At 36.4% G+C, this 22,907-nt stretch overlaps 1 protein-coding gene and 1 pseudogene across 1 annotated transcript; one reads left to right on the forward strand and one right to left on the reverse strand.

Annotated features, from left to right (window-relative positions):
- Positions 1-12,989: 12,989 nt before the first annotated feature.
- LOC120164333 lies at positions 12,990-16,678 on the reverse strand (annotated as a pseudogene).
- A 2,295-nt stretch (positions 16,679-18,973) lies between these two features.
- LOC120164259 (putative RING-type E3 ubiquitin transferase C3H69) lies at positions 18,974-22,018 on the forward strand. Its single transcript, XM_039174016.1, has 5 exons — positions 18,974-19,163; positions 19,515-19,602; positions 19,706-20,478; positions 20,857-20,926; positions 21,938-22,018. The coding sequence occupies exons 1-5, from the start codon at positions 19,153-19,155 to the stop codon at positions 22,007-22,009; spliced, it is 1,014 nt and encodes a 337-aa protein (XP_039029947.1). The 5' UTR covers positions 18,974-19,152; the 3' UTR covers positions 22,010-22,018.
- The last annotated feature ends 889 nt before the right edge of the window (positions 22,019-22,907 follow it).

Genomic DNA, 22,907 nt, shown 5'->3' on the forward strand with positions numbered 1-22,907 from the left:
GAGTTATGAAAATGATACCTATTGTCCGAAACAATCCAAGCCTGAACGACTCATTCCAGAAATGCAGTACCATCGACCCTCAATTAATCCCGGGAGAGAGAATCGGAGAAGAGGAAATCGTTCTGACTCGTCCTCAACAAGTCAACAACACCACTCGGGCCCCCACAGTCTTCACAATCATTGTCACCGGTCATGTTGATGCAGTATGTTCTAACCCCATCGAGTCTAATGCGAAGATTTTATAAATCAGTACCGTTATACCTAACGTATGTTGTATGTGCCTCGATATTGATTGAGACTGCTCATACCACAATAATCTCAATTATCAATCTCCTATTCACTAACCTTATTCATCGGATTTTCATCAATTCCATTTAACGGTGAGACTGTTGATCGGATGCGTACCAATCATTATTCATCACATGTCATCCTATGATTCGTGCGCGTTAATAAATCAATTTATCCCATTAGTATGCACTGATGTCAGAAAAACTGTCGATGACAATGATAATAATAATAACGATCCTGTTGAAAATTGTCCAATATGAAAAAAAATTATGGCACAACCGACGACAACAATACAATAAAGTTAGTTCATATAAGGTCACCCGTGAGTAGAATGATTAATATTTTTTTTTCACTATAAATATCATGGTTTTCAGAATCGGATCGGTTAGCGAACCGGTCATGTTACCGGTTCACTGATTCAATCGGTCGAACCGGTCCGACCGGTCAGAAGAACCGGACGACGTCATAATTATTTAAAAAATTAAATAAAAATACCAAAAATATTTAATAAAAAAAATTATATCACAAGTTATATTCAAAGCAAGTCATAACATATATAAGTTAAAAACCATAAAATCAAGTGAAACAAAATGATTCAAATTAACTACAACATAATATTTAAGGTAAAACATATTAAATAATAAATATAATTATATAACTATAATAAAAAATAAATTTGGGGTTAAAAAATCATAACAAAATTATATAACTATAATTATATAACTATTCTTTCACTTCAATCAAGCTCGAATTTTAGGCTTCAATCGAGCTTCTAATTTTTTTTTTGAGTTCAAGCCTTTTTGAGTTCAAGTTTCAATATTATATTTCGAGTTTGAGTTGAACTTGATAATTTTTAGCTTGTGAGTTTGAGTTGGGTTGAGCTTACTTTTAAAGTTTTCAAATTCGAGTCGAGCTCAGCAATACTCGAGATCGACTTGGCTCGTTTAACAAACGACGTTGTTTGGTTTATTTTTTTATTATTTTAAAATCCCTATTTTCCCAGTTTTTTCTGATTTTCAGCCGGTCCGATTCGAACGGTTCAACGATTCTGGCCGGTTCACTAATAACGGTTCAACCGGTTTAGATTAAACCGAACTAAACAACGATTCCCGATTGAACCGGCCGATCCGGTCCGGTTTTCAAAATAGAGATAAATATAGATCTCAAAAATTTTAATACAAAAAATCTTATTTCTAGTCCTTTCAAGTATTTATCGAACAAAAATGTAGATACTTATAAAGATAAATTAGTTTAATATTATTTATATTATAATCAATTGTTTAAAATATCAATTGTTTCAATTTGAATTATATAAATACAAATTATTTAAATGAATTTAATTTATAAAATGAATGAGTTCATTTAAACATAAAAAGTAAAAAAAAAATTGAATATTAATCTATTTGATTAAAATAATATAAATTATTTAAAATACTATTGTTTAATTAAAATAATATAAAAATTATTAAATAAAAAATATGGATAACATTCGCACCTTCCCTCACCGGTCAAATAGAAAGCAGTCTCTCGTACACTTTGCTACGCTAGGCCAAGGCACGGGCAGCTAAAAGCGTCTTTGCCAAGACGTAGTCAACTGGACGCAGTATCTTACGTTACCCAAAAAATTATCATTTATATAATTAATTTTGTTTGGAAAATGTTTTCATAATTATATTTAAAAAGTATATTATTCAAATAAATTAGTATAACATCTTCACTAACCAAATGGCTACGATTAGTACAGTTAAACAAAAGAAAGCAACCATATGCAGCTTAAAAAGAAGAAGAAAACGGATATTAACTGAAAAAGATTTGTAATTTCCGTCTTAATGAATGTTCTGTTTCCTTGCCGAAGAATTCATTTTAAAACAAAAGCGATATACTACAACAACAAATAAAGCAGCTTCCACGTCTAATTCAATCCATTTTGCCGCTCCCCCCACCCATTTATCCTCTATGTCACAAGTAGAGATGCACAAAAGTCGGATTTCAATCCGATCCGGATCGGATAAAAACCGATCCAATTTTTTCCCCCAACCCAAAAACCAGATTTTAAAAAAATCGGATCGAAACCTAACCGGTTTGGAGGATCGGATAGTATAACCGGTGTAACCAATTTCGGTTTGTAAAAAAACCAGTTTTTAAAAAAAAACCGGATTTTTTTAGATAAAAATCCAATTTTTTTAAAAAACCAAATTTTTTTTGATAAAAAACAAAAACCGATTTTTAATCCAGTAAAAAAACCGGTCGTTCAATTTTTTCCCAAACCGGTTATACTATCCGGTTTTTAAATATCCGATCCGGTTTAAAAAAAAACCAACTTTTCAAAATCTGATTTTGGATATTTTTTAGGCAAAATCGGATATTCGAATTTTTTGTACACCTCTAGTCACAAGTAAACCAAAATGATGACATGCAAACTTTGAACATCCCAACACAATAGCCACCGGAGGATTATTCACAGTGACTGCAAAAGCCTTTGACACACATGCAAGAATATCAATGGCAAGTACTACAGCTCCAGTGCTCCGTGATGAGAAGAACTTGTGCAAGAATCAGTGGCTAGGAAAAAGCCAAATGTCTAAGAATTCTTTAAAAAGTTGAAATAAAATAAAGAGAAAATCGCCTCAGTGACCAAAAAAAAGTTATAATATACGATTTTAACCAACTTTTTTTGGATTTGCCAAAATGACCAACAAATTCGCAACGCGAAATAAAAATCGCAACGCGATCCCCAGAATCGCAAATCAGTTTCCAAAATCGCAACGCGATTCTTGAAAATCGCGATGCGATAGTACATATTCGCATTGCGATTTTCCATAATCGCAACGCGAATATGAAAATCGCAACGCGAACACATAAATCGCAACGCGTATCCGTAAATCGCAACGTGTATCCGTAAATCGCAACGCGTATGGGTAAATCGCAATGCGTATCCGTATATCGCAACGCGTATCCGTAAATCGCAACGCGTATCCGTAAACCGCAACGTGTATCCGTAAATCGCAACGCGTATCCGTAAATCGCAATGCGTATCCGTAAATCGCAACGCGTATCCGTAAATCGCAACGATAATCCGTAAATCGCAACGCGTATCCGTAAATCGCAACGATAATCCGTAAATCGCAACGAGAATCTGTAAATCGCAACGATAATCCGTAAATCGCAACGAGAATCTGTAAATCACAACACTGAAATTTTGGGTATATAACACTGAAATCATAAACTAAATCCCTAAATCGCAACTCATTCCATCTCCATCTATCACTCTCTCCGGCGACATCCGTTCCTATATCCAACGACATCCTTCCCAATCCGGCAACAGGTTTTAGTTTCGCAGCTCGTCTGTTTAATAAATTAATTTACAACCATGAAATCATCTAATGTTGATCATGTTTGGATAGATTTGTGTTTTGGAGGGTCATGGGATAATGTTCATGGTGTTTTACAATATATGCCTTTACCCATGAATCTTCAACTAAAATTGTCTTTACAAAAGTTAACTTATGAAACTCTAATGCTACGTGTTTCAAATAAATTGAATTTAGAGCCCCTAAGTGGATTTAGGCTATCTTATCAGAGAAATGGTAAAGTTATTTGTTAACCGACAATGAAGATGTTGAACGATTCATTGCTTACATTAGTGTTTCACAAGATGATGTTACATTGTATGTTGTTGAACCTAGAAGTAGTATTGTTGGGTCAGTAGCGGGTAGTAATCAACTAAGTTTTTTCTCAAAACCCACAACCTTTCTCTAATCCAAATCCCAATCAACTTTCAGCACCAAATTCCGGTTTTCGTATTGACCAGTTAGACGATGATGAGCCAACAGAAAAAATTGTGAGTACTAGTCAGTATTCGAAATTTGGTCTTGGTCAATATCCGGACTTTGATATTGGTCAATACACGGATTTTGATGATGTTTCAGAAGAAGAAACAGACCATGCGTGTAATGATATTGATATTGGTCAATACCGAATTTTGATGATGAAACAGCCGTTGCCGAAGAATGTAATGTTGATGATAATGAGGAGGAAGTTACGACTGTGAATGAACATGTTGAACATCCATTCTGTAATTCATATAATCCTGAAGAAGAAAAAGAAGAAGAAAAAGTCCCGAAGAAAAGAAAATGCCACGGGCGTATAACTGGAATATGCCAGAATTACTTCAGATACCGGAAGAAGAGTGATAAAGAAAGCAGTTGATTGTTACACAAAAGTTATTCGTATCAAGAAAGATGATTGTTTTGATACAAAGGAAGACTTGAAGATAGCTTTATATACGAAATGTGTGGAAGATGGCTATCAACTAAAAGTTAACAAATCAAGCAAAGATCGTTTCGAAACAAGGTGTATGATTGACAAAACTGTACGTGGCGTATGATTGCAAAGAGAATAAAAGATTGCAAAATGTTTCAAGTTAGGACTTTTATTGATAAACATACATGTTCAAGAACCCAAGTTTTTCCTCACCATAGACAGGCAAACAAAAAGGTGTTGGGTGGTTTTCTGGCTGAGTTAATGTTTTTGAATGGCAGGGTATATCGGGGACATGAAATTATGACTGACATGAATGCTCGGTTCAAGATTAGTATATCATATTCTCAAGCTTGGAGAGCCAAATGTTATGCCTTGGAATTGTTGAGGGGGTCGCCAGAAGCATCGTTTGCCCAACTGCCGGCTTATTGTCACAATTTAAAGCTGAAAAATCCTGGGTCGGTAACTCATATCAAAACAGATAGAGATGGACGCTTTGAGTTGCTGTTTATCGCCATTGGTGCTACGGTTAGTAAATCAATATAATTTTGTTGACTCATTTTTGTTAGTTACATGCATTTCACATTTAAATGATATATTTCTTGTGTATATTATTTGTAGATTCGTTCGTTTATTACTTGCATGCGCCCAGTTATTATAGTTGACGGAGCACATTTGAAAGGTCGATACCTTGGAGTAAACTTATTAGCAGTAGCCATGGATGCTAACAATGGGATATTGCCAATAGCTTACGGGGTTGGCAAATCTGAAACCTCTGATTCATGGACATGGTTTATGGGGCATCTTAGGGATTGCATAGGTCCTATTAGCAATCTGACAATCATATCCGATAGGGCAAACTCAATTGACAACGCTGTTAGAAGGTGTTTCCCAGATGCTTTTCATGGACTTTGTGGTGTTCATTTGTATAGAAATCTAAAATCAAGGTCTGCTGGTATAAAAAAGCACAAATGGACATACTGGAAGGCTGTAAAAGCTTATCGGGAAGTGGATTTCAATAAGCATATAAATGTTTAAGACGTGTTTTGCCTCAGTGTGCTCAAACACTAGAAGATGTCGGGTTTGAAAGATGGTCAAGAGTACATCAACTTGGAGCAAGATATGGTTTCATGACGTCTAATAGTGCAGAATCAATCAACGCTCTAAGTCGTCATTCCCGGAAATTACCCATTACTATGTTAATGGAGTTTTTTCGAGCCTCTATTCAACAGTGGTACTACAAGAAAAGAAACCATGCAGGTATTATTTCTTTGAATTCGTAACTTATCATATTTATATTTTTACTAAGTATTGTTTATTTAAATTTACAGGAACATTGGAACATCGTGTTACACCATGGACTGAAAAAAAGATAACGAAACGTGTTGTGAAGTCAACGTCATGGAGAGTTGAACCATGTTCAAACACTTTGTTTCAAGTACTGGATAATAACTTAAATGGGCTAGTCGATCTAAATGCAAAGACGTGTAGTTGTATGAAATGGCAAACATCTGGTTATCCGTGTGGCCATGTTATAAAAGTTGCTCTTCATTTAAACCAAGATGATTCAAGCGCATACGCTATGGATTGCTACACTACAGAAGTTTATCGACAGACTTATGCCGAGATTGTCTACCCTATTCCACATCCTTCTGAGTGGGACATACCAGATGACTTACAAACAGTTTTGCCACCAGCCATGGACAGAAGGCTACCTGGCCGACCAAAAAGTCACGATCGTATACCGTCTAAGGGTGAAGAGAAGAAGAGATCGACATGTAGTCGGTGCAAGGAAAGTGGTCATACAAGGTTGACATGTGGATCACCAGTGCCATCAAAATCATCTTTTCCTCTACCAAAATATGGATCCTCATCAAAATCCAAAGCTCATATGGTGTCAAGCAAAAGGCAATCATCTTTAAAATCCCAATCACGATTGGCTTCACCTTTTGAGACTGTTAACTTAGGTGATTTTTAAATGCAAACGTTGTATTATGTGGATTTTATGTGTGAACTTTTAACATTTTCAGTTGAATTAATGACTCAGGCCAACCATTTTGACTTAACCAACTCTTGTTATTCAGTTGTTATCACTATTAGGCATGCATTTGACTATCGCAACACGGAAAATACAATCGCAACGCGAAATGAAAATCCCAACATGAAAATCGCAATGCGGAAATGAAAATCGCAACGAGAGAATCGCAATGCGAAATGAAAATCGCAATGCGAAATGAAAATCGCAACGAGAGAATCGCAATGCGAAATGAAAATCGCAATGCGAAATGAAAATCGCAACGACAGAATCGCAATGCGAAATTAAAATCGCAATGCGAAATGAAAATCGCAATGCGAAATGAAAATCGCAATGCGAAATGAAAATCGCAACGAAAGAATCGCAATGCGAAATGAAAATCGCAATGCGAAATGAAAATCGCAACGAGATAATCGCAATGCGAAATATAAACGCATTGCGATTTTCATTTCCGCATTGCGATTTTCATTTCGCATTGCGATTCTCTCGTTGCGATTTTCATTTCGCATTGCGATTTTCATTTCGCATTGCGATAGTCATTTTGCCTTCAACATAATGCAGATTGAAATCAACAAATCAACCATTACATTTCAATCAATTAAACAAGCACAAATAAGAATTATGTTCGCATCAATTACACAAATCAACTTTTACAAATCAATTAAACAATCAAAAAATAAGCAATAATTCTTTTTCCGATCATCTACTGTTGAATCAACTTTTACAAATCAATTAAACAATCAAAAAACAATCAATTAAACTATTGAATCAACTTTTGCAGCTCGACATCATTTTCACGCAGTTCACTTCTGAGATTAACCTGCAGAAACCAAACATTGTTCAAACAACACTTTCTACACATCTAAAACCTACAAACATCAAATTATTGAATTCTAGTTACTTAACCAAACATTTTCAAACCAAAAGTATATAAACTTACCAATTGTTATGGACATTTTTATAACGCGGATGCAGGTAGGCAGCGTCTCGTATATATCGATTTAGCCATATAATGCCGAAACCACAAGCCTACTGCAGCTTTATCTCTATCGGTGGGAGGTAGATACTTGATGCTTCCCGTCGTCAAACGCTCCAACGCCAAGCATACGAGAGGACCACAATCTCCTCTGGCTCCGCTCGTTTGTTGTGGCGCGGTCTCGTCTCTAATAACTGTAATATTGAGCTTCTTTGGCTTCTTGTTTCCAGAACGAGTCCAATAATTGATCGCATCCAAGAATTTAGCCAAATGAGAGCTCCATCCCTTAATAACATCTCTTAAATCAGCCAATGATATGTAATTTATCATGCTGTCATACACTATTGTCTTAAGGGATGGGAGCTGAAGCTCGACGAGAATCCAATGTTTACGTTCCAAAACAGGGATAAACACCTGCAATCATAAGTAATAATTCATTCATTTGCGCACTTATTTCATAAAACCTTTAAACTCAATCTAAAATAAATACTAACCTTATCGACCTCCCACCATGCAGGATAAAGTTTAGCTTGTCCATTGCCCAAATCAAATGATTCATCTCGTGCATTCTTCAAGTGAACGGCGTGAAAAGACGTCGGCATTATTGTATATCGTATATTTTTATTTTCTTAAGTTTCTTATTATTAGAAGACGTGTCACCCACGCATCGATATGCTGTTTTACAAAAAAAGACATATATTAGTGACTTACATAAATTTAAAAAAAAATTAATCAAATTGAAAATAAGAAAAATATAAGACTTACCCCCCCATCGAAATAGCCATTGTCTTCGACCCCTAATAATACGCCCCACCAAGGCCGTTCAAGCAACAAAAAGATATCATCGGTGAGCTTGCATATGTCAGTGAAACACCCCTTGCTCCGCTCATGTAGATAAAAATCAACTGCGGTCTTAGCCCAAAGGGTGTTATCCAAAATTGTGTCCGGTAGTTGTTCCCTCCCTCTTCAGATACCGGTATGGTACTGGCCGGTAACTCATACGAGAGCCAACTTGAATCCATCATGTCCGGCACGTCAGAGGGTTTCTCAAGAAGCCTACATATGACGCCATGTGAATCGGGCTCTTGAATGGTGGGAGGGACCTCTTCAATGATGACAGTGGCCTCTTGACGGTGGGAGGGGACTCTCGAGGAATGATATGGGGGGCCTCTTCAACGATAGGAGTGGACTCTTGAGGGATGACAGGCGAGTCGGGCTTCTTCTTGCGGTGTCTTCGCACTATTGGGGTGTACGGAGACTTAATAGCACGTGCACGCTGTCTGATGCGTGAACTCCGTCGTGCAAGCATAACCCGACGTAAAGCATCCACTCTATCGGGCCGCTAAATAATTAAATACAAAAATCAGTAAATAAACAGACATGATATTTAAACAGTGAAAACAAAGACAAATATGTTTCAAACTTGCATTGTATTCACCCAAGTCATTATTCTATCATAGTTCACAAAATGCATCAGATAACAAAGAAAAATATGTTTCAAACTAATACCCTGAAGTTAGTATTTGTCTTTGTTTTGTCTATTGGTTGAAGTAATGCAATCCATTCAAGTTTCAATTTGCAGAAGAAGAAATAGTTTACTTTCGCAACACGAAACTTAAAATCGCAACGCGAAACCAAAATCGCAACGCGAAATTAAAATCGCAACGACAGAATCGCAATGCGAAATGAAAATCGCAACGAAAGAATCGCAACGCGAAATGAAAATCGCAATGCGATTTTGGTTTCGCGTTGCGATCTTGTCGTTGCGATTTGGTTTCGCGTTGCGATTCTGTCGTTGCGATTTTCATTTCGCGTTGCGATTTTGGTTTCGCGTTGCGATTTTAAGTTTCGTGTTGCGAAAGTAAACTATTTCTTCTTCTGCAAATTGAAACTTGAATGGATAAATTTACTTTCAACCAAAAGACAAAACAAAGACAAATACTATTTCACAGTGTTAAAGAATACACAGTTTAGCAGAATTGGCAGCAACCGAACAAATTTACTTTCAACCAAAAGACAAAACAAAGACAAATACTATTTCACAGTGTTAAAGAATACACAGTTTAGCAGAATTGGCAGCAACCGAACAAATTTACTTTCAACCAAAAGACAAAACAAAGACAAATACTATTTCACAGTGTTAAAGAATACACAGTTTAGCAGAATTGGCAGCAACCGAACAAATTTACTTTCAACCAAAAGACAAAACAAAGACAAATATATTTCACAGTGTTAAAGAATACACAGTTTAGCAGAATTGGCAGCAACCGAACAAATTTACTTTCAACCAAAAGACAAAACAAAGACAAATATATTCACAGTGTTAAAGAATACACAGTTTAGCAGAATTGGCAGCAACCGAACAAATTTACTTTCAACCAAAAGACAAAACAAAGACAAATACTATTTCACAGTGTTAAAGAATACACAGTTTAGCAGAATTGGCAGCAACCGAATAAATTTACTAAGCAATCTAAGTGAAATGGCTAATCTAAGTGAAATTACGAGTAAATTTATCATTAAGTTAAATATGGAAAATCTTAAACTTACCTCGTTGCGTAGAGTATGAACCTCATTCTGCAACGATACTATCATCTCACGTAGAGTGGCAACCTCACCACGTAAAGTGACACCTCCACACGCCATGCACCATCGTTATCGCGTAGAGTACCGATCTCCTCACGCAAGGCATTGACCTCATCACGTAACTCCCTTGACTCATCCCGTTGAGGTGGAGGTGGAGAACAGGGAGATAGGAGTCGTGGCATCTTTGCCGGTCGCCTATCATGAGGTGATGGTGGAGAAGAGGCTCGATGATGTGACGGGATAGGTGATGGCTCTCGTTCTAGAGGTGTATAGTCGGGTCGATCGGGTGATGGCTCTAGGTGAGGTGATGGCTCTCGAATTGGAGGAAGTGGATGCTGCTCATCATCCGTGCCATCAAAAAAATTCTGACTAGCTTGCCACCAATCAGTGGCAAGCTCTTCCTCCGTGGGTGTCAGTCTTTGTAATGGAATGTTGGCCTCCTAAAATATAAAAACTCAAACAAAGTTAAACGTCTACTATTAATAACTTGTTTATATATTATATGAAAGTATGTGTGTTAACTTACATTATTTATTGTGGCATATGGTATTAAGTCTTCCCAATCCAACAGAGTTTTCCTCTTCCAGGAAATAGCCCTGGGAATATCATTTGACGTTTTTATTGCATATGTACGCATGCTGGGGAAAGCCTCGAATATCCAAATCTACAAACAATATAATAACAAAATTAGTAATTGTTAAATAATTAATTATAATTTTAGAAACATTATATAGAAATTCTTACCTTAAAGGCCCAAACAAAGCCTGACAAAGTGTATTTGGACCCATCGCCCGCAAACTTTTGCGGTCATCAAAGGCAGACGACAACTTAGTCCAGGTAGCTTTCCATATATACGAACCCCACGGAAACAGATTCCATGCATTCAGGTCCTCTACCAATATTATTAGCTCCCGATGAATAGGTTGTCTGGCCTCTCTGCCTAAAAAGCCGGCATACACAAGTAGTAGAAGGCATACTCGGACAACATCGACGTCTTCCATCCGAGTGAAACCAGCTTTCTTATTAAATAATTTCTTCAGGTCGTCGACATGTAGGTTCGGCTTCTCCATTGACTCATCCGGAAAAACCCGGGATAACCATGATGGGCGGGCGATATGACGAGTGTACCGGCCTACATCATCGTGTCCGAATCGTAGACCAGTGATTAAGCAGAACTCCTTCCGCCCAAAGCAAGTATACGCTGGTGGAAAATGAAACCATATCTCTTCCTCACCACGTTGTATACTGTCGGGTAGATTTGATGTCATGGTCTGAAGCCACAAATGGGTCAAATTAGCATCTCCACCCGGATGCTGTACTCTCAGCCATGGCCCGAAGCAGGTTTCCTCAAACAATTGTCTTTGAGCAGGTGAAAGCTTCTTTGCAATTGTAGTGGCCAGGCTGACTTTATTTCTCAAGGTCAATTGAGCCGAAAAAAATTTCTACAAAACAATAAACATACCAAGTTAGATATACCAAAAACTACACTGTGAATATATACCAAAAACAATAAACATAAAAAGTAGTAGTTTATTCTTGAAACTAAAATTTGCAACACTGTTTTGTCTTTTGGTTGAAATGAAAATCGCAACGAGAGAATCGCAACGCGAGATGACAATCGCAACGAGAGAATCGCAACGCGAAATGAAAATCGCAACGAGAGAATCGCAACGCGAAATGAAAATCGCAATGCGATTTTGGTTTCGCGTTGCGATTCTCTCGTTGCGATTTTCATTTCGCGTTGCGATTCTCTCGTTGCGACAGTCATTCTCTCGTTGCGATTTCATTTATCTCGTTGCGACTCTTCTGCAAATTGAAACTTGAATGGATTGCATTACTTCAACCAAAAGACAGAACAAAGACAAAGACAAATACTAACTTGAAAATCGCAACGAGAGAATAGCAACGCGAAATGAAAATCGCAACGACAGAATCGTAACGCGAAATGAAATCTAAGTGAAATGGTTAATCTATTATTGAAATGACCAGTAAACTTATCATCAGTTTCAATATGAAAAACCTACAATAATGCAAACATTTCAAAATAAAAATAATTAAAAAAACTAACCCTCGGAGGTTGATTTTCCATTTCTGAATATTGTGAGGGATTTCTGACCGTGAATGGTTGTGAGGGATTTCGCCGGAGATGGGGACGGAAATCTTCGGAGATGGGGACGGATTTCTTCGCCGTAGAGAGTGAGAGATGGAGATGGGACTGAGTTGTGATTTTAGGTTTTAGGTTATGAGTTGCGATTACGGGATTTTGTCTTAATATTCTTTTTGTAATTTGAAAATAAAATACGCGTAGCGATTATAATGACGCTTTAAATATCGCGTTGCGATTTACGGATACGCGTTGCGATTTTATGTATTATCGTTGCGATTTACGGATACGCGTTGCGATATACGGATACGCATTGCGATTTACCCATACGCGTTGCGATTTACGGATACACGTTGCGATTTACGGATACGCGTTGCGATTTATGTGTTCGCGTTGCGATTTTCATATTCGCGTTGCGATTATTAAAAAATCGCAATGCGAATTTCTACTATCGCATCGCGATTTTCAAGAATCGCGTTGCGATTTTGGAAACTGATTTGCGATTCTGGAAACTGATTTGCGATTCTGGGAATCGCGTTGCGATTTTTATTTCGCGTTGCGATTTTGTTGGTCATTTTGGCAAATCCAAAAAAAGTTGGTTAAAATCGTATATTATAACTTTTTTTTGGTCACTGAGGCGATTTTCTCTAAAATAAATCTTACCTGCTTATCAAAAAGCCCACTTCCACCACATCATCTTAACATGAACTTATCATCTTCAACTCATAAAAACCAACGAATCTTAACCAAAACTTCCATCGCAAAACAAAATAAAAAATGTTTGGAGAGTGTAACTCCCCGCTTATTTCAAGTCTTGCCAGAATAAATTTCTCGGGACTTCAGTTTTTCATCACCATCTAAACCTATACGAAACTTAAAGGGAAATATACCCATAAGATTTAAGCGCCACCCGATCCATACTTCTTTCCAAACACAATGAGCTGCAACTTGTCATATCCAGCGAGCACACCGGCACCAGCAACGGCACGAAGGATGTTAGCTCCAGCACCCTTGAATAGAGACTTGGCACCCTCATTTTTCAAGATCTGGGAGAACGCATCAAGTGAGCTCTTGTACTTGACTGCTTCACCAGAGGTCATCATCATTCTTCTACGAACAGTGTCGATCGGGTAGGATGCAAGGCCAGCACCATTAGTGATGAGCCAACCAAGGGCAAAGCTAGCGAAGAAACTATCCTGCAATTATCAGGGGGAAATAGAAAGCCATATGTCACAACAACGTTAAATTATAAAAGTAACATTTACAAGCTTTATGAAAGGAACTAGTAATCCAAAGTTTGAAATATAGCACTGATTAAGGAACCATATAACAAGAAAAAAGTAAAAATATTAAAACACAGAGTAATAATTATAGTATCAATAGCACAGTTATAAAAGGAAAAAATCATAGCCTATCAAACAACATACTAACCTGCAAATTTCCAGTCAAAAGTACCGGCTTCAGAGAGTCATACATTCCAAAGTATAGACCACGGTAAACAATGATTCCAACACATGATATATTGAAACCACGGTAAAGCCCAGCAATACCATCAGATTTTAAGGTCTTTCTGTAGACATCGACAAGGCCATTGAATTGCCTCTCTCCTCCCTTCTTTGCAGCCTTTGCGTCATTGGCAAGACGGGTTCGAGCATAGTCCAAGGAATAGACAAATAGAAGGGAAGAAGCACCAGCAGCACCACCTGATGCCAAGTTCCCAGCAAACCATTTCCAGTAACCATCTTTGTCTTTCTTGAAGTTGAAAGCCTCTTGAAGTAATCCTTGAAAGCAAAGTTCAAGGCTGTTGCCAAAGGAACAAAGTGGTAGTCATAAAACACGACCAATCAAATTAAACTAAACATAAAAATAAAAGTTCTAATGACTATGCTTAACCTGAGTGGGGAAATAACGAATAACATTTGCAGTGTTTCCTCTCCACAAAGAGCCAAATCCTTCATCTTGAATCGTTCGCTTGAAACAATCACCAATACCCTTGTAGGGTTCAGAAAGCCTGCCACTTTTAATCATTTCATCCTGGTTCTGAATCAAAAGCTTAACACGCTCAATTGGAGCAGCAGCTGTCTTAGACACAGCAGCAGAAACACCACCCATTAGGAAATCAATAGCAAAGCTGGCAAACCCTTTTTCTGCAGGGGCTTGAACACAAACAGCAGATGCTGTTGAAGGAACAATAGATAGGTCACTGATAGCTCCACAAGCTCGGACAGTAGGATACTGCAGTGCAGCATTGGAGTAATTCTGGTATACAGCATGCCTTTGGTATAGAGCAGGCCTACAGAAAGACCCATCATACCCTTGAAAATCTTGGGGATTTTTAAAACGAGTGAGCTGGCCTGCTGCCTTCTGCATGACAGTTGGGTGTTGGACCTGATCCATACCGACTTCCCTGAAAGAAAGCTGGCGAGTAAATGACCATACAAAGATGATGCAACTAAAAAAGGGGAAGAAATGTCTGTTAATTTGGCAAAATAATCTGCAAATATATCAACAATGTACCTATTATGAAAAATGATAACAAGATCAGAAACATCGAGTCAAAAATTCTATAACCATGAAAAGTACAATAACTCAGCAATATCATGCGGAATGAAAATGCTTTTGTAGCAAGCACAAGCAAACAGCGCAACAAGGTTAGCTACATGGACATTTCGCAGGAGTAAAAGCCTCAGCAAGAACTTAAGTTTATCTAGGAGAAAAAATATAAAGCAAAAAGACAACCAAAAATTGCCCAGTGAAAGGAACTTAACCACCACAATTAAATTAAGCAAAAACAACTAATAAACAGGTAACAAAACCTATGTTCAACTAAAATACAAGGCCATTAAAAAAACATCCCAAAGAGTTAGAAACAACAAAGATAATGTAGACGGGTATTCATAGCTTGCTAGATTCTATGATGCTGTCTGGGCAAAAAGTATGCGAACTCTGGTTGACACAACATGATCCTGGATAGGAAATTGGATCTGTATCTCACACAACCAAGATATTTGGACTCGTCATCTCATGATCGAAACCCAAGTCAACAAGAGATCTCTACACTAGTGTTAACCAGGGGCCAAGCAAGGATCAAATATTGGGAGGGGCAATGTACCTACGTACAAAATAATAGGAATTAGTTAGGTATTTAATCTGAAAAATTGGACAGGGCAAAAGTTTAGTTTTAAGTTTAAACTGATAAGTATCTAAAATGCTATTAGACCAAAAAATTTGGGAGGGGAAAGATCCCCTCCCACTCTCTATATATATCCGTCCACGGTGGTAACATTTTGGATAACAAGTCAGGTGAGAAAAAATCAGGAATTTTAACAAACAGAAAGAAAAAAAAACTATAAATAAATGGGTCGTGAAAGGAAATGGAAAGTGAAACAGAGAAAATATAAAGGGAGAATAAGTAGCATGGCTTCAAAGCTTCCTCTTAGCTTCCTGTCATGAGAAGAAACTGTTAATTGAAGTCTCCAACTTTTGTTTTCTTCTTTCTGCTTTTTCAACATTTTAGTTGCGTCCAAGAAGAGAAAAATAGAATTTTTAACTTGAGTTTTGGCACTTAAGCCCATAAGCTTAATTTCCTTTTTTTTTTACTAAGCTTTAAGCCCATAAGCTTAATTCCTTTTTACTAAGCTTTAAGCCCATAATTGATTATAACTTCCACTCAACAAAAAATGAATAGCCCAAATTTACTTGACCTTTCTAAAAATAGGAGTAAGACTTAAATTAATTAAATTTAAATTAATAGGGACCAAAAATACCACTGGACCAAAAAGTTCAAACTATAATTACATGATTCGTGCCTCCCTATTAAACTCTGAAAAGAAAGAAGCAGACCCCGAGATGAATGAAACCATCCATTTTAAAAGGTCAGATGGAGTTTAGCTTAAAAACAACACAAAGCAACAACAAACAGTAATATACATTTCAGAACAAAGTAACAATAAACAAAAGCAAAAGGTCTGACGAACCAAACTCTAATTCAGGGTTAGATACAGATCTGACGATTTACATTCAAAAGCAGTAGATACCAATAGAACTAACGAATCAAGGCTAAATTTTGCAGATAACATTGTGTTTGCCGATAGATCAGATCAAACACAGACACAATTATACCGGTTAATAGATCTACGAAAACTGAAGATATTAAAACAGTAAGATAACGGTTGAAAAACAGTATAGATCTAAAAGAGCCGTGAGGAACTATAATAGGTAAACTGCAAAAGAAAGAACATCAGATCTGATATATTGTTACATATTTAGTGTGATAATGTTTTACCTTAGAGAAGAGCGTGATTGTAGACTGCGAGAAAGATTGTTGGAGGACTCCGCCTTATGCTTCGCTCTGCTGTTGAAAGGGAAAGCCAGAGGAAGAGAAAATGATTTTCGTTCTCCTTTTGTAGGCAAGAGGCTTCGGAAAGAACGAAGGTCCCTTCCTCGGTTTTATGGGCTTTGTACGTCAGTGGGAGGAGGCCTGCCCAGATCAGGCCCTATGTGCGAAGCCATGATTCATGGGATCTGAGCGCTTCCCAATTTCAACATGCCTTAATCACAGTCCCTCCATACTTTTTTAAATTTATGCCATGTTTGTTAAAAGTATTAATTTTTTTTATTGTACTGTAATACATATTCTAATATTTAATTTTTAAAATTCGTTTGATAATTTATATGTAATTTTATAAAAAATTTAAAATTATTTTATACGAAATTGATTAACTTAATACATAAATTCTAAACATTCTTTAAAGACTGAATCAATTGCATTTGAGATTCGACAAGATAATAGTGAATAATAAGCAGTCACAATATAACCACTTATCATGTTGTCAACACTCGTGACATTTCAATAATTTATCATGATACAATGTCTGAGATTTTTACTCAATTTTTACAATAGTGCAATATTAGCTCAATATAGTCTGGAATACATCTCAGACAACAATATATCAATGTCACACCTCAATTTAGGGCCTAAATTTTTCTTAAAATTAATTTTGGGGATTAAATTGAAATTTTAATTAAACTTGGGGACAAAGTGAATTTTTAATTAAATTCAAATTCAAAAAGTATAAAAAACTAGAGGACCTATGGTGCAAGTATACCATTTTTTTTTATAAATGTTGGGTTTAAAAGTCCCAAAAAATCATAAACTTTCAACGACGTTTCGTTGACACCTCTCATACCATTTTGTTCCTTGTTTCGTCCCGAGTCCATCGGTGTCCGCCTTATCTCCGTTACAGCAGGCTTGTGAGGGGTGCGGAGGATCAATTTTTCGACGTTTCAAAATCGAGCTCATCGGCATTAACCGTTGATCGTTAACCGCCGTTAACCGTTGACTACCGTTGACCATTGACCGGCGTTGACTTTTTCTGAAAACCTTCGTCTTTACGTTTTTTGACATCTTGAGACTGATTTTTAAAACATATTTTTAAATCATGTTTGATGAACTGATTTTTACTAAAGTATTTTATCTGTATGTTTTTATACACCTCAAGGAGCACACTGGGTTTTTTTAGCTCATTTTGTAAATTTTCAACCTTTTCAGATAGTAGCATACAGTAAACTAGCAGACTTGGCATCAGGAGGACCGACCACTCATTTTTGTACCACTGTATATCCCTATATATCCCTTTTGTTATACTTTGGTGACACGTATTTTTACTACTGTTTTGATATATTTTTATTTTCGGTATTTTGTTTTGTATATGTTTTATACTCTTTTTCCGATATATATTTTATATATATTTATCGTATGAATCTCTTTGATGGTTAATTTCATATTATATTGTTATATGGATTTCAACACTATTTTAAATATGAAAATAACTTCTAATATGATATGTGATCGCCTAGATTTGATCATAACATTCAGACAGAGTCTAGGGGATTACAATCAATGAGTTTAATGTAACCGTAATACATATATCATAAATGATAATTCGTAAAAGTCTACCATAATACAATATTCGAGCAATCGACTCACTTTTTACAATAGTGAAACATAAATTTGAATTAGTAGCAATACATATCATAACCGATAAATAACAAAAGTTTACTAAAACTTACTTTTTACTATGGACTGTCATCTGATTACTCTAACCGATACACAATGCATAATTTTATTACATAGACATAAACCTAAGCAAACAATACGATACATGGATTTGAAAGTAGACTACACTTACCTAATCAAAGTTGCACGAATTATCTTAAATTATATGCTTTTCAAAACTTTAGCTTTTCTTTTACGATTACGAATCTTCACCGAATTTACTTACTCTATTAATAGAGAAACATATATTCACCAATTTATTCATAATCTGAAAATCAATACTTATATAAATAATGCATAATATTAATAATAATAATAATAATAGAATAATAACATTTGAATAATTATTTTATGTACTATCGATCGAAAAAAAATTATAAATATATTTGAAATTGTGAAAGATATTTAATTTAGTTATGTTTTAAATTTGTAAATATATTAAAAACATTTATTATCATTTCAAGAGTGTTTGTTAAAAATATTCCTAAATAACTATGTATAAAATTTCCGTTATTACACAACGAATGCGTATGTTCCTCGGCCTTTTTTTGACAGTTTGACTCATGTCTTGTACGGGAAACCAACTCACCGCCAAAAACAAAACAACCTATTTATCTTTCTTATTTTTAAATGCAATGTGCAAAACGTTGATGACATGGGACGTTGGTTACAAAAACCCAGAGTCTGAAAGAACCCACCTTCAATGTCGCTGATCCCCTCTCTTTTTCTTAATTTTTTGTCCTTTTTTCTTTTCCTTCCAGCCATCTTTCAAATCCGCCCTCACCCCCACTTCCCTTTTTATCATTTTGATTTCACAGCTTTCTCTGAATCAATCGCCATTCTCCATGCCTAAAAGGTGTTGTTCTAATCTTGATTATCATGTTTTAATCTGTTTATTTTCCCTTGATTTTAATCATCTTCCTGTCCCTTTCACCCTTCCATTTTCATCTTTATCTGCTGGGATAACATACCCAAATTTTAAATGAAATGTTGGAAAATGTTTTTTATTCCCAGCTTCCTTGTATGAATGAAACCCCAAAAGTAACTGCTTGATTACCTAGATTCATTCACATTTGAATTTTATTTGCCTAATTTGGCTGTCTCCCCAATACTCCAATCCTGGTTCCTATTGTTTTGCGGATAATGTCTGGATAAATCTGGATGTAGACTGCAGGTTTTGTAACTTTTGATTTTCTTGTGATTCCAGAGTTCTTTGCAAGTTCTTTGCTCATGGAGCATGCCTCAAAGGGGACCATTGTGAGTTTTCTCATCACTGGAAGCATCCTCCGAATATTGTAGGAACTTCCCCTTCCTTTCCCTTAAACTATTATTTGCATTTTACCCATTGTATATACTTTTTGGTTACTCTATGATTCGTTTCTTACTTGGTCATTGCAGATATGCACATACTATCAGAAAGGAAACTGCTTTTATGGTAGCCGGTGCAGATATGAACATGTCAAGTCTTCGCAAACCGATCCATCGGCTTCATCTTCGTCGACAGCACCTGATTCTGTACCTTTACTTCCTTCAAAATCCGCATTTATTGGGTCGATTGTATCTTCAGCTGCTTCTACCAAGTTTCCTGATTCCAGTAGACCTTTCTTTGCTCCCTCGAAACAAGAAGGGAATTTGGAATCTGTGCCTCAGGATCTATCTGGTAATGGTGAAACTGTTAAGCCTAGGAGCGATAATCCAGTTCAGCGGTCTATTTGTTCTTTTGGTGCAGCTGGTAATTGCCCCGTTGGAGAAAAATGTCCTCATATTCATGGAGACTTGTGTCCCACCTGTGAAAAGAATTGTTTGCATCCTTTTAGATCTGAAGAAAGGGAGGAACATATAAAAATGTGCAAGAAGAAGCAAAAATACCTTGATGCATTGAAACTTAGTCAAGAAATAGAATGCAGTGTCTGCCTCGATTGTGTTCTCTCGAAACCCACAACAGCTGAGCGTAAGTTTGGAATTCTTTCGGAATGTGATCATCCATTCTGCATAACTTGTATTAGAAATTGGCGAAGCAGTTCTCCTTCCTCTGGAATGGATGTCAATACTGCCTTGAGGGGTTGCCCAATCTGCCGCAAGCTATCATATTTTGTCATTCCAAGTGTCATTTGGCATTGGAGTCCGGAAGAGAAACAGCGAATTGTGGATGGCTACAAGGCAAAATTGAGGTAATGTCGCTGCGGTTTCAATGCTTCTTATATTTCCGCACATGCATTATGATTTTACGTTGTCAAAATATGTATATATATAATTGATGGATTGTTTGGATGATTTGTAAACTCTATGTTATGATGGGGTGAATCAGATCATGCAATTTCCACTGCATACTTACAGGAAGGTGGAATCTGTTGGATTTTAAAAAATAAATTACAGTGCAGAATGTTTTTTTTTTGCTGTGATGAGCATAAATCATTTTCTCCGATTTCAGGCTTGAATACCTACATAACATAAGAGAAGATGCTGAACTTAGGATTTGTAGATTTGTATGGTAATTTTGCTTTTCTATTTAGTAAATCTCTTGTTCTTTTGTTTCATCACCCTTGCAGGTCAATAAATTGCAAGTACTTCAACTTTGGAAATGGGAACTGTCCTTTCGGGAATAGTTGTTTCTACAAGGTGAATGGTTGTCTATTCATTCTTCAATTCTCTGCAAAACCTATAAATTTATTTTCTTAGTACTTAAATGCCCATTTTTGGATCTTATCAACTCAAATCTGTTCAGATGTGAAGTTGTATTATCATTCTCCGCTTCTCCATTTCCCCTATCCTGTGTTATTTTTTTATGGTGATTCCTCACCCTTTTTCTCATGTTTTCGCTATGGTTGCATGATGACTTATCTGGTTCTTTGTCCAATCTCCACTATGAAATCTAACAGTTGGACTTTTATTGAAGAGACCGGCTTAGGAAAATAAATTTGTTTGTACTCAGAACATTTGACAAGCACAACATTTTATGTCTTCTTCGGTACCTTTATTGCAGAAGATAAAACGAGTATTCTTTATAATGTAGATTTTGAAAACGATGTTGTGACATATATGGAGAGGCCTTGTTATCAATGCAGCTTGGCTTTGAACCAATCGACTCCTCGAGTGAGGGGGAGTATTTTCTTCATCAAGTTCCTAAAATTATTTGTTCTGTTCTTCTGCTGGAATTTTGAAAAGGTGGTGTTTTGATGCCACCTTTTTAACCAGGAAAATATTGATCTTGGTGTTTGTTAACTCGGTCATTGCAGATTTTCTCATGTTAAGACTTGAGACATTGTTAATTGTGATTGGAATCTTGTTAAGTTACTAGAGTTTAAATTATTTTTCTTTATGGTTTAAATTAGTTTGAGGTCTTTGATGTATGAATATTAATGTCTATAGGTTTGTCTTGGTTTAAATCCCGAAGATTAATCACTGTTCTTTTGAGGATTTTATTACTCGTGCACTGCTTCTCTGCTTTTCTTATGTTCTGGATTGAAATGGTGCACTTGAAAAATGGCATATTTTTCCTTTTAGCATGTCCTTGTTTGCAATATATCACCCAAATGTAATTGAAGACTGTCTGTTCCATTTTCAGCCCTAAATCATCATTGTTATCTTCTCGCTGTTATATCATTTTTATTTGATGTTCTGTATTTTTAGCATGCATATCGAGATGGTCAGTTGGAGGAAGCGACTTTACATCACTTGGAGAAGATGAACAGACCATTATAACTAAAAATAGGTATTCTCTGTTCCTATTTTGTACGATTGCTTTTCTTTTAGCGGACTTTGCTAGTGGAACTAAAGCAATATCTTCTCTCATTTTTTGTAGTTTTCTCTTTCCATTCTTGCTTACCGAATGGAAGGTTTTTGCAGGTTGTCAGACATTCTTAGTGACTATGCACATTAGGTGAATGTTCGCAACATTTAGTAGTGTGAGTTCCTCCTTTAGTCTGGTTTTTTTTTAGGTAGACGACTATGCAGCTATCTTTTGATTGGCAATTGCAAATTCTCCAGTTTTGCTTCAATATTGCAGTATATATCTCCAAGATGTTTCGATCTTATTCCAAAATACTTGCCGTGCATGCAGGATATCTAAATAATGCAAGGACCTATGTACAGCTTGGATGAAAAAAGTTATTTCTTCAGTTTTTACTGTTGCTCTCCATATCAAAAAGGTGTGTATCATCAGCCAATCAATCTTTTTGGGGGACACACAAGAGGTAGCTTTATGTTGTAACTGTACGTCTCGAGTCGGTAAAACATCGAATTTTCACAAATGCAGAATTGTTGATAAGAGAAACTGAGCTTGGAATCATGGGGGTGAGGGGCTATGCAATATAAAGTGCAATCTTATGTTATAATGATGGATGGATAAATATAATATGTTAAAGGCAAGGAATGGGAATGGAATGTATGTAGTAGCCATTGGTGATTAATGTGAATAAATGGATGCTGCATCCTTCCCTTAATCAAGTGGGACGCTTGGAGCTGTATACTGGGTCTAGTCTCTTTGGCAGAGCTATAGAGATGAAAAGTGAAGAGGGGAGCAGCAGCAGCAGTGTTGGATGTTGAAATATTCAGGGTTCCTATGCTTTGATCCCGTATTTGTAATGTGCCGAATATTGTG

This window comes from Hibiscus syriacus, unplaced genomic scaffold, assembly GCF_006381635.1.
Source record: "Hibiscus syriacus cultivar Baekdansim isolate YM2019G1 unplaced genomic scaffold, ASM638163v2 tig00111506_pilon, whole genome shotgun sequence".
Classification (NCBI taxonomy): Eukaryota; Viridiplantae; Streptophyta; class Magnoliopsida; order Malvales; family Malvaceae; genus Hibiscus; species Hibiscus syriacus.